This window comes from Propithecus coquereli, unplaced genomic scaffold (genome assembly GCF_000956105.1).
Source record: "Propithecus coquereli isolate 6110/MARCELLA unplaced genomic scaffold, Pcoq_1.0 Scaffold281, whole genome shotgun sequence".
Lineage (NCBI taxonomy): Eukaryota > Metazoa > Chordata > Mammalia > Primates > Indriidae > Propithecus > Propithecus coquereli.
Window position 1 is genome coordinate 560,535 of NW_012148408.1, and position 15,820 is coordinate 576,354.

Here is a 15,820-nt window from a genome sequence, read left to right on the forward strand (position 1 = left end):
AAGGTGAAAACAGGACTGTAATCATGCTCTACTTTCCATCCTCAGTTAATCCTGTAGATGTGTATCTGCTCTAAAATCATAAAAAGTAGTACTCCATGGAGTCTGCAGTATGGGACTGAGGCAGACTGTGGAGTCCAAGAAAGCACTGTCTTTCTTACTCAGTGTTCTGACTTTTCTTGTTCTTTTATAAGGTTGTCTCTATCCTGTCTACTCTTGGATTTAGCATTTTTCTTTTATCTGTCTTTCCCTTAGAAGGCCAAGATGGAACTGATACTAGCTAGGGAGCATCAGTGCACCCTCTCCATGTATAAAGATGTGTGTGTGTGTGTGTGTGTGTGTGTGTGTGTGTATGTATTTTTTAATTATACTGCTTCTTAGTCATAGCCATTGTGGACCTTAGAACCTACTGAATGTATTGTTCAACATTGAAACAAGCCTGGAATTGAAGAGTGAGCACAGGCTTTGGAGAAAGTCAGATCTGGGTTTCAATCCTGGGCTCTGCCATCATTAATAAATTAATGACATATATGGATTAAATGAAAAACCTCAAGAAACTAACAGCAATCTGCCATTTATATGATTAGCAGTTGTTTTTGGAGAGCCTCCTAAGTGTTAGTAGATGCTTCTGTAGATATAATAATGAACAAAATGAACCAAGTGTGTGTTCTCAGGGAGTTTGTATCGTAGTAGGGTAGGGAGAGAGAGACTAAACAGGTGGTAATGGTGGTGGTAAAAAGTGAGGGAAGTAAGGGTGCTGCTTTAGATAGGAAGGTCAAAGAAGCCCTCTCCATTGGAAGTGATATTCAAGCAGAAATCTGAATGAAGTGAGGGAGCTAGAAAGACAGGCTGACATCTGGGCCAAAACGTTCCAGGCAGAGGCAATGTAAGGTAGGCCCTGAGGTTATGAGTGTGTTTGGCTCTTTTTTTTTTTTTTTTTTGAGACAGAGTCTCACTCTCTTGCCTGGGCTAGAGTGCCGTGGCGTCAGCCTTGCTCACAGCAACCTCAGACTCCTGGGCTCAAGTGATCCTCCTGCCTCAGCCTCCTGGGTAGCGGGGACTACAGGTACGCGCCACCGTGCCTGGCTAATTTTTTCTGTTTTTAATTGTTTGGCCAATATCTTTGTATTTTTAGTAGAGACGGGGTCTCACTCTTGCTCAGGCTGGTCTCGAATTCCTGAGCTCAAGCAATCCTCCTGCCTCGGCCTCCCAGAGTGCTAGGATTACAGGCGTGAGCCACTGCACCTGGCCTAGTATTTGGCTCTTAGAAGGAGCTGCAAGGAGACCACTGTGGCTGGAAGTAGAGTCAGCAAGAGGGGCGGGATAGGTAGAAGATGAGGCAGAGAGGTAGTAGTAACAGTTCATGGAAAGCATGGGGTCCATGTTAGGATTTTGTATTTATTCTAAGTGAGATAGAAAGTCATTGGAGATATTTGAACTGCTATGACTTCCAGTTAAAAACAGTAACTCTGGCTGCTGTGTGGAGACTCGATTGGGTGATAAGAGAGAGGGTGGAACAGAGAGACCATTTAGAAGGCTAATGTAGTAATCCAGGTTAGAGATGATGAGTGAAATTTATTACCTATCTCCAAGAAAGGTTGGGAGACCCACTTGAGAAAACATCATTAAAAACCCTTAAAAGGCCATTTCACAATATTAGCCCCCAATATTTGTTAATTCCTTTCCTTTCTTTGGTGTTAGCCCTCAGCTATATTAGGACCATAATAGAGAGGGAGAGGTTATTAAGTAGATATCAGCGTTCACAAGGGAAGGGGTTGTAAGTAGTACCACAGTCACTTGACCTCAACAGAAGACTTTATTTCTTGAGGCACTGTGGTTGGCACACTGTTCATTCTGTTATCCCACCCACCAGAGACCTGAAAACACTGAAGCTGTGCCAGAACTCTTGGATAGCTCTGTTCTCATTAAGGCATTCAATCTTCAGTTCTTTCCTCAGTTGCTATCTTAGACAGAGTTTGAGCAGCCTCTCTTACAAAGTATCTTTTCAGCTACCTGGTCTTGCAAGCTGGAGCTCTCTGATACTCATCAGGACAAGGTAGTTTCACATACCTGAGAGAGCCCTCTAAGGGAAATAAAGAGGTTTTTGTGGTCTTTGTTCAACAATTGAGCTTCCCCCAAGTCCTTTTTTTGTGATCTAAAACCATAATTTGCCACCTTGATTTCTGGGTTTTGCAATATGGGAAAGGAAGTGCATGTATTTTATTACCTCATTCTGCTTCTTTGAGGAAAGCTTGTTCCTGGTACACAAGGAAGTTGCATCGTCGATAGTACTTCCTTTGCTACAGAAGACCAAATCAATGTCTGCTTGCTTGGGCTGTGTATGTCTTATTGGTAAACATCACTAATGAAACCCATGGCATCTTGACACAATGTCAGGATGGCCTGTGCAAAGAGGGCTGCTGACATCCTGCTATTTACTTGCTTTACTCTTGGTGCAATGTGTTTTGTTTTTTCTTTTTTGGGTCCGGCAGGTCTAATTGTATGTTAGACAGAAAGAAGGGTGAATCCCCGGAAATGTACAAACAGAATTTGCTTTAACAGTGGTTAATTGTGCCTCCTCTATGCTTTGCTCCTTCTTCCTTTTAAAAGTGAGTTCATGATAGCGGATCATGAGTCAGACTTTGCGTGCCTTTGCAAATCATATGCTGTGCTGCCTCTGAAAACATCTGACTGGCCCCCCAGCCAGGGCTGTAAATGGACTGAGCCAGCCTTGGGAGGGCCATCTCTCTTCAAGAACACTGCAGCCTTACAAATGTACCTATATTTTCCGATTTTTTGTGTGAACCAGTATTTTCCAGTTTTTATTTTTCTCACCTACATATCTGTGCTGACTGAAATATCATTTTAGCCATAGTGATAGCTAGGAGCAAATTGTTGTAGATAAAGAGCAAATATATTTTCAACCAACATGCAGCTCATTAAATTGCTTACCTATCTAAACTTGGGTCTCTGCTACTCATATCCAATATCCCTGCTCTCTTCTTTGAATGAGTTACCTTGTGTTCCATGACCTTGCTTTTTGTTCATTACAGTGTGAGCCACTGCCCCATGTTGTGTTGATGTCGGTCTGCCATGCTAGCCTGTCTACCAGGGCCAGGTGACCTGTCCTTTCAGCTTCTTTCTCACACGCAGATGAACACTGGACTTCAGAAATGTAAGTAGTTGGGATCCCAGGGAAGGATGTATGATTCTTTGTTTTTTGTTTTTTTTTATTTCAGCATATTATGGGGATACAGATGTTTAGGTTACGTATGTTGCCCTTGCCCCCCTCCTCCCTCCCTAAGTCCGAGTTTCAAATATGTCCATTCTTCGGGTGGTTCGCATTGCACTCTTTGTGTATGCATATACCCTTCTGATTCTTTGTTTTGTCCCTACATTTGGGCTATCCCAGAGGCACATCTGGGGTACGGTTGACCTTGAATTTTGACATTTTTCTGATCAGAGAGATTAAATACTATAATTCCCCAGTATATATTATCTTAATTTTAATTGTTGCTGATAGCTTTCTGTTGAGCAACAAAGCTATAAGGTGCTTTACAGAATATGTAGTGCATCACTCTCAAAAAAGGTGTTGCAAGGGCTGGGCATGATGGCTCACACCTGTAATCCCAGCATTTTGGGAGACTGAGGCAGGAAGATCGCTTGAGCCGGGAATTTGAGGTTGCAGTGAACTACAATTGCACCACTGCATTCTAGCCTGGGTGAAAGAGGGAGACCCTGTCTCTTTAAAAAAAAAAAGTGTTTTAGTTTGAACCCCCACGAGGAATTGAATGAAAACTCACAGTCCAAATTACTTACTGTGTCTCTGAAATAAACTATTTACAGTGTTCTGTTGTTTCAAACTCTCTTGAGTACACTGTACCATGGAAACAGACAGTTCCCTTTGGCTTTGCTGTCTGCCTTCTGAGGCAGTGTGACTTCGATTCACAGCAAGTAAAGGAGCTTTTGCCCTCAGAAGGGGTGGTGAGCTGACTTTCTCAGTCTTTCTGGGCATTTTCCTGCTAATATACTTCCCACAAGATTGAGCCTTTGAGAACTGTCTGTTAAGATTAGGAATCTAACTGGCTGGAATTGGGGTTTCATACTTCATATTTTCCCAGATTCCTACCTTTTGTCACTGTACTACATGATATGCAAAGAAAACATTCTATTTCTGGTACATTACCATGTATAGTATCTTAAAGTATAAAAACAGCTCTAAATTTGGAATACACCTTGCTTTCAGAGCAAAAAGGGGAAATTAATGAGGCGCAGCTAGGCTTCCCTTTAATGGAAAGGGTGCTTCAGCACTTTACCTGAATTCTTTATGACAGGGGTTAACACACCCTTTCTGTACTGGCCAGATAGCAAATAATTTTAGTTTTGTGGGCCATATGGTCTCTGTTGTATCTACTCAGCTCTGCTGTTCTAGGGCAAAGGCAGCCATAGATAATATGTAAATAAATGAGTGTGTTTGTGTTTCAATAAAACATTTTACAAAAGCACACAGCAACTAGACTGGGTGTACAGGCTGTGGTTTGGTGACCCGTGCTCTATGAGATATCATCAGAAGTTAATAATGGTCTGGCCTCTTGACTTCATTTCTTTGAGGGAGTGTAAAACGCAGCCTGGCTAGTTCTGGAATTTGGCCAATGAATCCAGCTCTGTGTAATAACAAAGCTGAAGGTGACAATCTTTCTTTTATAGCTGCCTAACATAATAGACAAGCTCTGTTATACCAGCTTTCTCAGCCCAGCCTTTTTCTTGATAAAAGGTGATTGGATGATGAAGTTGTGTGTTCTTTCTGGCCATCCAAATCAGCAATGCTAATGGCATTGTGCCCATTTCTGGGCTTCCAGGGATGCAGCTGGAGAGAAAATATACTTGGAGGCATGTAATAAGATGACAAAGAGAAGCTCACTTTTTTTCTTTTAGGTTCCTTAATATACTCTGACAGCTTTACCCAAAGAGGTGTTATCAAGGGAAGAACCATTTGGGAGGAAAGGCAAATTTCAGCTTTATTTTGGTGCTGACTTTAGAACTCCACTGCCTTCTCCCCAAAGCAGCCCCCAAATAGCCTCTGCCAACTACCGTCCCCAAATCTGGATTTAAGAATTGAAATATCCTGACCGGGTGCGGTGGCTCACGCCTGTAATCCTAGCACTCTGGGAGGCCGAGGTGGGAAAATCATTCAAGGTCAGGAGTTCGAGACCAGCCCGAGCATGAGTGAGACCCCATCTCTACTAAAAATAGAAATTATCTGGACAACTAAAAATATATAGAAAAAATTAGCCGGGCATGGTGGCGCATGCCTGTAGTCCCAGCTACACCGGAGGCTGAGGCAGTAGGATCGCTTGAGCCCAGGAGTTTGAGGTTGCTGTGAGCTAGGCTGACGCCATGGCACTCACTCTAGCCAGGGCAACAGAGTGAGACTCTGTCTCAAAAAAAAAAAAAAAAATTGAAATATCTGGGCTGGCTTTAGCTCAGCGGTTCCTTTGACAGTGTCTTTTTTTTTTTTTTAAACTTACCTGCTTTCCTTTCTTCTTCCCCAAAATGTATAGGAAAAAAAATCCTGTCGTGTGACTTATAGCTGTTAGCATAAAACATTTAAGGTGAGATAGAGCATAAGCTGTCTCTTTTGGGAACCAGCAGCCAAGCAGCTACTCAGAGCTCAGGCCTGTCAGCTATAAAGACCTTAAAAACAGTTTTGTAACTCTGATATTAAGCCTTTGCCTGTCCTCCATCCTCAGGAGGGTTTTGTAATATAAGTTGCTAGAAACACAGAGCATGGTATCTGGTCGGGTGGTATGGGTCACAAGTGTTTGTAGTTTAATATGCTCTATATTGTAACAGTCAGCTTGAGGTAGGAGAGGTAGACCCAGGGGTTAGGAGATATGGGATATGTGGCTTCTTGGCCCAGCACTGTATGAGTCAGCTGGCTAACGTCTTTTCCCTAGGCTTCAGGCGCCACATGTTCAGAATCACAGGATTGATCCTTTCTCTTTTTCTCTCTTCTCTTCCTTTTCTTTGTATGTAGGGGAGTGTAATGTGTTTCCTGTCCTAAATGTGTAATTTGCCATAGGGCAGGCTGGATTAAAGAACATCTCAGTCCTGTACTTGGTAGAGGATCATAATTAGGGTTAGGTGGTTGCCCTTCTGGAGCTTTTCTAAAATGTATATTCTATGATGTCACTTGCTTTGAGTGTCCTCAGCCATTTTTAAACTCTGTACTTGTAGATTTTTTTCCACTGACCCATCTTCTCCCAATGCCCAGAAAATGTGATTTTGAAATCTTTTCTTTCTTAACCCCAAGCCTCTGTGCTGTCACTTCACCACCTCAGGATCAGATACATAGTAATGGCTCAGTAAATATTACTGTGTGAATGGCTGAAATAATCAAAGGTCCTTGGTCCTCAAACCTTTTAGAAAACAATTTCCATGGCAGAGCCTTGGGGTCCTAGGACACATGCCAAAATTACCTTCTTTTAGTGCTTCTTTATGTGCTTACCTGCCTCCTGGTAGAGGGGCCTGGAAATGGTGAATTGATCAAATGACTGAATAAACTAATAGAAATATAAGAAATAATAGCTGACATTTGTCGAGTTGCTTACCATGTGCCAGGCATGATATTGAGTGTTTTCACAAATATGTTCTCATTCATTCCTCAATTATTCCATATGGGAAACTCTTATCTTTCTTTTAAAGATGAGGCACAAAGGATTTGTCACGTGCCATTGTCACATGACTTTTCAGCAACTGGGCTAGGATTCACACTCAGGTCAGACTGTGACATATGTGTTTGAAACATACTGCCTTTGCCTCTCCACCTACAGATACAGGTACCTGCTCATATGCCACCCAAGTATTCTGACCTTCAAAATAAAAAGATAAACTGGAAGAGGTCTCTGTGGGGAAGACTGGATTCAGGGAAATTTTTTTCCTCCAGTCCCTGGAATAAACAACAGTGTTTTCTGCCATATTCAACTTTCAGGCTCAAGGCCATGGGGTCCTGCATTTGGGTCTTCCTTAGTCAGTTTGCTTTGTCCTGTCCATGGGCAGACTTAGCCATACCTGCTATCCTTGAGTAATAACCATCGACAGTGATGGTTCCTATTCACATAGCATTTTCCTGCTCATTGAATCTCTTGATCTTAGTAATTCTGTGAAGTGGGAGACCAGACTTCATCCCTGTTGATAAATGAGGCATGACTGAGGTTTTCAATAGGCAGATGACGAAGCCAGTACTTGAATCCAGATCTCTCTGACTTTTTTCTAGCTACAGATCTCCTATTTTCTACACTGCTTATGTCTCTATTAATGACACCATTGGTACAAGATATCTAATTAAGTTGCTTACAAAGCTGTGGTATCTGTATTGACCATGGGGGAATATGTTACAGAAGAAAGGTGGCCAGGGTGCCTGTGTGGGGGCTGTGATGAGAAAACTTTACTGTGGTGGTTTTTTTCTTTTTTCTTTTTAAGGGTTGGGCTTAAGTCTTATCTGTGTGGTAAATGGTGCTGTATTCCCAGAGTGGGGCCTCTTTTTTGTTCAATACACTGTACTCATCTCATTCTTGGGATTCTTCCTTAACAAGGATAAGGAAGGTCTGGTGGCCACCCTCCCCACCCTCATTGCACTTTAATTCTGATTGCTTTATTTGACTACCCTCTTCACCTTTGTCAGTATCAGTGGAGGCAGGACAAAGAGAACAATGTGGGTAAGTGTCCCATTCCATACTCTTTTTTTTTTTTGAGACAGAGTCTCCCTTTTGTTGCCCGGGCTAGAGTGAGTGCCGTGGCGTCAGCCTAGCTCACAGCAACCTCAAACTCCTAGGCTCAAGCAATCCTTCTGCCTCAGCCTCCCGAGTAGCTGGGACTACAGGCATGCGCCACCATGCCCAGCTAATTTTTTCTATATATTTTTAGTTGTCTGATTAATTTCTTTCTATTTTTAGTAGAGACAGGGTCTTGCTCTTGCTCAGGCTGGTTTCGAACTCCTGAGCTCAAACAATCCGCCCGCCTTGGCCTCCCAGCGTGCTAGGATTATAGGCCTGAGCCACCGCGCCCGGCCAGCCATTCCATACTCTTGAATGAGGCCAAGGTACTCTCTTGCCTCTGTTAGAAAAAATCAACCTGAGAGTTGGTACAGACTTGGAACAAAGGGACTCTTATTCAACAAACTACTATACCACTGTCTCTTACTTGCATTTCAAGGAGAGAAGCCCACCAGCATGGAGGTGGGGCAGAGGAAAACCCAGAGGCAGAACTTCATTAGACTCCAGCAGCCTCTGACTCCCATTACTCAGCTGAGTCCCAGTTGTTTAGTCACGTAGTACCTATACACACAGCTCTTACCAAGAATTTACTACACGTTTGCCTTGGCTAAGGCTGTGCTAGGATTGTCACATGATTTTGACCAGTCAGACACCTAAGTACAATGGCTGACCAGGGCAGCTTCTGTTGGAATTCTGGTGCCTTGAGTTTAGGGACTATCTCTCAGTGATCCCAGACTTTTTTTTTTTTTTTTAACTTGTTTTTATCCAGGAGAATGTAAGGAGGGTCAGCAAATAGCCCCACTTTATGATGATTGAAGCCCATCGAGGGTCAGTGGCTTATAAAAAACAGCAGAACTCAAACTGCTCTTAAGAGTTTGATGCTCATCACAGGTAGTGCCACCTAGTGGGTGGGAGAAGATTTCTGGGCTCTTTGGCCTCCCCTTTCTTCCTGCCCTGCCCTGTTCATCCTCGTTTCATCCTTCTAAGACCTCCCCCAGGCCGGGCGCTGTGGCTCAGGCCTGTAATCCTAGCACTCTGGGAGGCCGAGGCGGGCAGATCATTTGAGCTCAGGAGTTCGAGACCAGCCTGAGCAAGAGCGAGACCCCGTCTCTACCAAAAATAGAAAGAAATTAATTGGACAGCTAAAGATATACAGAAAAAATTAGCCGGGCATGGTGGCACATGCCTGTAGTCCCAGCTACTTGGGAGGCTGAGGCAGTAGGATCGCTTGAGCCCAGGAGTTTGAGGTTGCTGTGAGCTAGGCTGACGCCACGGCACTCTAGCCTGGGCAACACAGTGAGACTCTGTCTCAGAAAAAAAAAAAAAAAAAAAAGACCTCCCCCAAATCAGCCATTTTGTGAACATTTAATTTATATATGAGCATCTATTCTAGACTCAGTAAATAAAGCAGGCCTTAAATATGTTGGAATATCTACTAGGTGTAAGGCATTGTGCCAACACTCAAAAGCACAGACGTTTTCCTTTCCCTGTGTACCTTTTTTGCTCAGGTCTGCCTTTTTGAGCATGGGACCAGATCTCTCTGCCCTTCCTGGACTTGAGCTTCCTTTTCCTGCTTCCAAGAGCAGCGGTTTCTAAGCAGTCGCTGCTAGCTAACCAGCAGTGTCACTAAACAGCTGCACCTATTTTCTTCTAACCCACTCACTACTAGCCTTCTTCTGTTCTAGTTGATGGAGTGATGTGACTTTGAATGGGGTCTCCTTTGGGCCAAGGCCACCTAAGGCCATAAGCTGGCCATTCAGTCAAATTAGTCTTTGGCCTATCCTGGCTGCCTTCTGCAAGGGGGGAGGTAGGGAGGGAGTCAGCTAGCTGAGCCTAGGCTCCCAGCCAAGCCACTTTCCTTCTGCTTTAGGCAGTCTGTGTACTTACTCATTCAGCAAGCATTTATTAAGCACCTTTTGTGTATACTCAGGGGAGATTCTCCCTTAGAGAGAGAACAGAACAGAGCCCCCTTGCAGGAGCCTGGCATCCTTAAAGAGCTCTTGTTCTCGGAACCTTTTCCTTTTTGACTGGAAGCCCGACATCCGCTGAGCCCCCTGATGGGAGGCAACCGGAGATGGGAACAAAGAGACTGTTAACATTAATGAGGCGCATTGAGTGGGTATTTCCACAGTCTCCAAAGGAAGGCAGGTTTTTCCTCTTTCTTTTTGGATAGTGACAGCTGACATGGACAAAATACAGACTATTTTTGGCTCATAGGCCTTAAAGATGCTTTCTTCTCAATTCCCTCCTTGCTGCCCTGTCATTACTATCATCTCCCACAAGCAAATAAAGAAAGCCTTTTGATCTTCACCCAGTCAGGCATAGTGTAAACTGTAAACAAAAGTGAACTTACAACATGAAGATGGGGGAGAGATGTTGGCAGCTTATTCCTCTGCTTCTGAAAAAGAAGCATCCTGTCCACTGTGCCAAGATACCCACCCAGTGGGCATGGTCCCCAGCTGCCAAGGCACAAGGCAAAGAAGCCTTGTTGGCCGCTCCAGACTGGACAGTAGTTCCCTCTTTACCTGAGTGTCATGGGGAAGGGACTGAATGGCCACCAAGGGCCCTGACAAGCAGCTCTGCTTAGAACCTTCAACCCCCAGGCCAGCATGGGCTGGTAGGAACTTAGAGTTCTAGCCTGTGCATTTCTGTGTAGGGGAAGAACTCTTGGTTTACCTCTATGGGAATTGGCCAAGTTCTGGATCTCCAAGATATGAGGTGTTGAAAGATGTTTTGCTATTCTCATCTTTAGTTATCTCATTTATAAAATGGGAATCATGACGGTACCTGCCTCCTAAAACAATAACGAGAACACATTGCGATAGCCTATCACTTAGCTCAGGCCTTTCCTACTGTAAGTACTTACAAATATTAACAGTGCTTGTCATTGTGAGGGCTGAGGCCAGATCTAGAATGAAGGCTACGGATGACAGCTTGGTTATTCCCTCCCCACCCCAGGCCCTCAAAAAGGGAGTCTAGAAGGGCTGGTTGGCTTGGCACTGATGAGCTCCCTCTCCCTCTTTGTGCTCTCCTTCCCATTCTCTCTCTCTCTCTAGGGGACACTACACAGAAAATGAGAACTGCTCACTATCCTACCCCAGCCGAATTGGACGCGTATGCTAAGAAGGTCGCAAACAACCCACTGACTATAAAAATCTTCCCCAACAGTGTGAAGGTTCCCCAGCGGAAACACGTTCGTCGTACTGTGAACGGCCTGGACACATCAGCCCAGCGCTACAGCCCCTACCCGACGCAGGCTGCCACCAAGGCAGGCCTGCTTGCCATTGTCAAAGTGCCAGCCAAAAGCATACTCAAGGACTTTGACGGCACCCGAGCCCGGTTGCTCCCCGAGGCCATCATGAACCCCCCAGTGGCACCCTATGCTACTGTGGCACCCAGCACTTTAGCCCACCCCCAGGCCCAGGCTCTGGCCCGCCAGCAGGCCCTGCAGCATGCACAGACCCTGGCCCATGCCCCTCCCCAGACGCTGCAGCACCCTCAGGGTATCCCACCACCCCAGGCACTGTCCCACCCTCAGAGCCTCCAGCAGCCTCAGGGTCTTGGCCACCCTCAGCCCATGGCCCAAACCCAGGGCTTGGTCCACCCTCAGGCCCTGGCTCACCAGGGTCTCCAGCAACCCCCCAATCCCTTGCTGCACGGAGGCCGGAAGATGCCAGACTCAGATGCCCCCCCGAATGTGACCGTGTCTACCTCAACTATCCCCCTTTCAATGGCGGCCACCCTGCAGCACAGCCAGCCCCCGGACCTGAGCAGCATTGTGCACCAGATCAACCAGTTTTGCCAGACGAGGGCAGGCATCAGCACTACCTCAGTGTGTGAGGGCCAGATCGCCAACCCCAGCCCCATTAGTCGCAGTCTGCTCATCAATGCAAGCACCCGGGTGTCGACCCACAGCATCCCCACACCAATGCCTTCATGTGTGGTCAATCCCATGGAGCACACCCATGCGGCCACAGCCGCATTACCTGCTACAGGTCCAGTCAACCTGCCTACAGGCATTTCTCGAGCCCCAACTGGCTACCCTAGCGACCTCAAGCCAGTCGCCTGGAACCAGCACCAGCTGGCCCACCTACAACAGATGTGCAGTGAGGCTGGTGGAACGCCAGCCCCTGGCCTGACAGGCAAGCATGCAGCAGGACGTGAGTTGGCAGGGCCTGGCTTTGTGGGCAAGGCCCCTGCCTACCCGCAGGAACTCTGCCTGGCACAGTCCTTTCATCTGAAGCCACCCATGGAAAAGCCGACCCCATCCCCACCGGTCAACGGCCTGGCAGCCCCACTGGCCTACCCCAATGGTCACTATTTCCAACCCCTGTGGAACAACATTCTGCCCACTCCCAATAGCGACAGCTCGGGGTCTCAGGACCTCACCATGCCGTTCCACGGTGGGCAGCCCACAGGTGCACCCCTCGACTGCGCGGCAGCTCCTGGGGCCCACTACCGAGCAGGGACCGGGGGCGGTCCAGTGGCAAGCCAGAACAGCTTGATGCAAACAGTGGATTACCTAAGTGGGGATTTCCAGCAGGCCTGCTTCCGAGAACAGAGCCTGGCCATGCTGAGCAAGGCCCACCGAGCCCCTGGCAACCGAGCCCCCGATCCCACAGATAGTCGAAGTCTTCATATTCAGCACCCAGGGTATAGATAGGTAGCCCTGGTGCCCTCCACATACAACACGTCATACATCACCCTCTTAGGTTTAGTCTTACTTTTAAGTAACTGGATAGTTTTAAAGTTTCACTGCTCCAATGTGATCATTCTTAGATGTCTAAGACAGGGAATTTGGTGAGATCTAATTGGGGGCAGAAGGGGTCTTCTCATCCTCCTCTCAAGAAACTTTTGGTTTTAACCCCAACCTAACCCCAATATCAGGCTTTTCTCTCTGCTGTCTGCCTCTCAGTCCTTCCACCTTGGCCATTTCCAACTAGCTTGAACCTCTACCTTTTTTCCTTAGGACTGAGGTGTGAACTGAGGGAAGGGCCCTAGTTGAGGTAGCTGTAGGTGCCCAGGCCCCTAAGCCAGGCCCCCCCCACCCTTTCTGGGACTAAGAAGCCAGACTTCCTAAGTGCTCTGGAAGCTAATTCCTCATTTACCCAAAGATCTCAAAACTGACCTAGTCTTTTTCGCCTTCCACTTCCATTCCTCAAGGTTTTGTTTTGTGTCTACATTGATCACAGAGCCACTGCACTGTCCTTGCCATGCTCAAATTCAGAGGCATTCTACAGGTATTTGGCCTAGCCTTGAGATATGGGGGGGGAAATCTGTATTGGCATCTTGGTTTCTGACTCCCCTTTCTAGACCTAGAGAAACACAGTCGTCCAGCATAGCCACGATCCCTTTCTCACGGTTGCCTCTCTCATGACTTACTGCTGTCCTCATCCTGTACACTTTCCCCCTCAAAAAAAAAAAACTATCTTGCTTAAGGATTTAGGTAGGTAAGTGATGATCACATTGGAGTTTGGGATTAAAAACACCAAAAAAAAAAAAAGTTAAAATGCATTTGGTTCTCTACACTGGCTAAGAATATTGCTCTACACTGTAAGTTTTAAATGTCATGTTTCTGTACGAATGTAGTGTGGGTTTGAGTAGCATTGTGTGTGAGTGGCCCCACAGGTACATTCACCCTCTAGTAGTGCAGCCCCTCAGTTTAATGAAGAAAAGAAAAAAAAAAAAAACACAAAGCCTTAAGCTCTTTGAATACTTCCTTTACCAAATGAGCATGGTTCTAACAGCTGGAGATGGGCCTACATTGGAAACTACCCCGTGCCCATTCTTAGAGCACACCCTCATCCACTCCATGCTCAACGTGTCTCATTCCCAAGTGACAATTAGTTGGCTAGAAATTCAACCCGTTTCTGTAACTTTAGATTGTGTTTTGTTGTAAATTTTTGCACCCTTCTTTTGTTAAAGATGCACAATTGGGCTCTTTTTTTTTTTTTTTTTTTTAAATCAAGCCCTTACCTTTCCTCTTGTCTCTGGGGAATGTAAACTGATGTTCTTATTTAAGATTTGGGGTTTTGTTTACTATATTATCCACTGTTCTTTAGCCAGAAATTCTCTAGTGATCTGAAGCAATGTGACTGAAGACCAGTTTTTAAATTATGTGTTGGCAAGTTGCCTTATATTTAAAAAGACAAAAAAAAAAGAAAAAAGGAAAAAAAATGCCTGATTGTGTTATGCCAAATGATAGCAACTGAAGTCCTAATTTATTGTTCCCGATTGTTTTCCTGCCGTCTGTGAACACTGGTACCTCCCTGTCCCTCAGCCCTCAGGAGCACCTGCAGCTTCTGGTGTAATACGTTCTCCCAAGGTGTTGGCCACCATCTCACCCAGGGCCCTCTTCCAGTTCCTGCTTTTCTGGGTCAGATTTAAAGAGCACTACTGTCTCCCCTTATCTCTTGCTTGATCTTCAAACCAGATATTCTCACTGTAATTTTCCCCCCAATGCCTCTCCCTGAAAGGTGAGCTGCCATTTTAGGAAATCGGGCCAGACACCAACTTGGGGGCTTGTGAGTCGAACAACCTCAAACCCATCTCTTCCTGTGTAGGGGTGCAAGTCTCTAAAGCTCTCACTCCCACCCCTAGTCTGCATGGAAAATGTACTGTGATTCCCCCGCCCCCAACTACCTTCGCCTTTGGTGTGAGATGTTTCCTAGTTCAACCTGAGTCCCTCTCCTCCCTCTGCCAGCCAACCCCCAGCCAGCAATAAGGGTCCAAGCCAGGGCCTCCTGTCCACACTCCCTGCCTCCATCCCACACTACCCCTAGGGAATACCTGGATTCCCCACTCTATCCACATACTGTAGCATTCATTCTCCATCTCTCTCACCTTCTCACCTGTGGTGGTTTATGGGTGTGATGGGGTTTTTAAGATTATTATAAACCAGTAAAAGAAAAAACAACTCACTTTTTGACCTTGTCCTATTCGTTTAATGCTGTGAATGTTTGATATAATTTTTTCTTAATAACAGTTTCTAACATGTCTCACTTGCTAGAATGGGAGTGATTCCTCATTTTTAAGAGGGGAGCACATATTTGTATTCATCCCACCCAGAAGCCCTCCCGAACCCATTATCCCAGACCAGGTGCTGTGTTGATTGTAAGTCACGGGTAGACAGTTCCTTCCATCAACCCCTGGAGAGTATCCAGCTGGCAGGTTCTCTCCCCAGGAAGGGCTGCTAGGGCCTTAGTGTGAAATTTGGTGGCTAAATATGGTTTGCTGCCCCTCAGTGGAGGCCTAAAGGGTCTTGCCACTTTCACTCCAAGGGCCATCAGTCATTGAGAAATGGGGATCTGGTTTGCTAATAAGCCAAGCTAAAACTTTAAACCTCCCCTTCTCCCACCTCCAACATTTTGGAATTTGTGGGGGCCTGTAATGCAGAAGTGGAGGTTAATAGGTGCTGTAATCTGCAACATAAATTGACCCTTTTTGGCTATTCAGATTTTTTTTGTGTTGTGCTAGAGAACTTTCCCTTTTGTCTGCAGAGGAAAAATAACCAAGAGCCATTTCAATTTTTTCTGCTGAGTTTGGGTTTGAGCTAAGAGGTAATGAGGGAAATATTGACTCCACAGGATGTGGGATTCAAGGAGGGTAGAATCAGACACTTGGTACTGGTAAGAGTCAGCAGGTGGCTTCTAAGCTCATGGAGTCCTTAGCATGCCTTTTTGTGGGGTCCCCTTTTGTGAAAGTGCTTTTCCTCCTTTATGCCTCATGCTGCCCCTGTGAAGGAAAGCCCTCTTCTGCCTGTCAGGTAAGACCTACAGTCAGCCTAAGGTCACAGAGCTAGAGTAGATAGGTGAGCCCAGCTCTGCCTTCAGAGTGAATGATTCCTGGGCTGAGGTAGGTGCGTGGAGAGTCCAGCTCACACTTTGATACAGAACCTGACCTGAGTTCCACAAAGTAATTATGACTGGCACCAGAATGAGGGCCAGGCCTGCCAGGCTGGCTGAGCATGAGGTAGATTGTTAGGCCCTATGGTTGCATACAACTCTGGGAGGCACCATCTAGTCTGTGAATGTGACCCCTGGAATCAT

The 15,820-nt window shown here is 45.9% G+C and overlaps 1 protein-coding gene across 1 annotated transcript in view; it reads left to right on the forward strand.

The window, feature by feature from the left end:
• Window positions 1-14,691, forward strand: part of FAM222B (family with sequence similarity 222, member B) — a 59,366-nt gene extending 44,675 nt beyond the window's left edge. The window contains exons 2-3 of the mRNA XM_012648240.1: window positions 3,051-3,172; window positions 10,829-14,691. Of these exons, the coding sequence (XP_012503694.1) occupies window positions 3,091-3,172; window positions 10,829-12,435 (1,689 nt within the window). The 5' untranslated portion in view covers window positions 3,051-3,090 and the 3' untranslated portion in view covers window positions 12,436-14,691. The remainder of the gene's footprint in view (window positions 1-3,050; window positions 3,173-10,828) is intronic.
• Window positions 14,692-15,820: the final 1,129 nt, after the last annotated feature.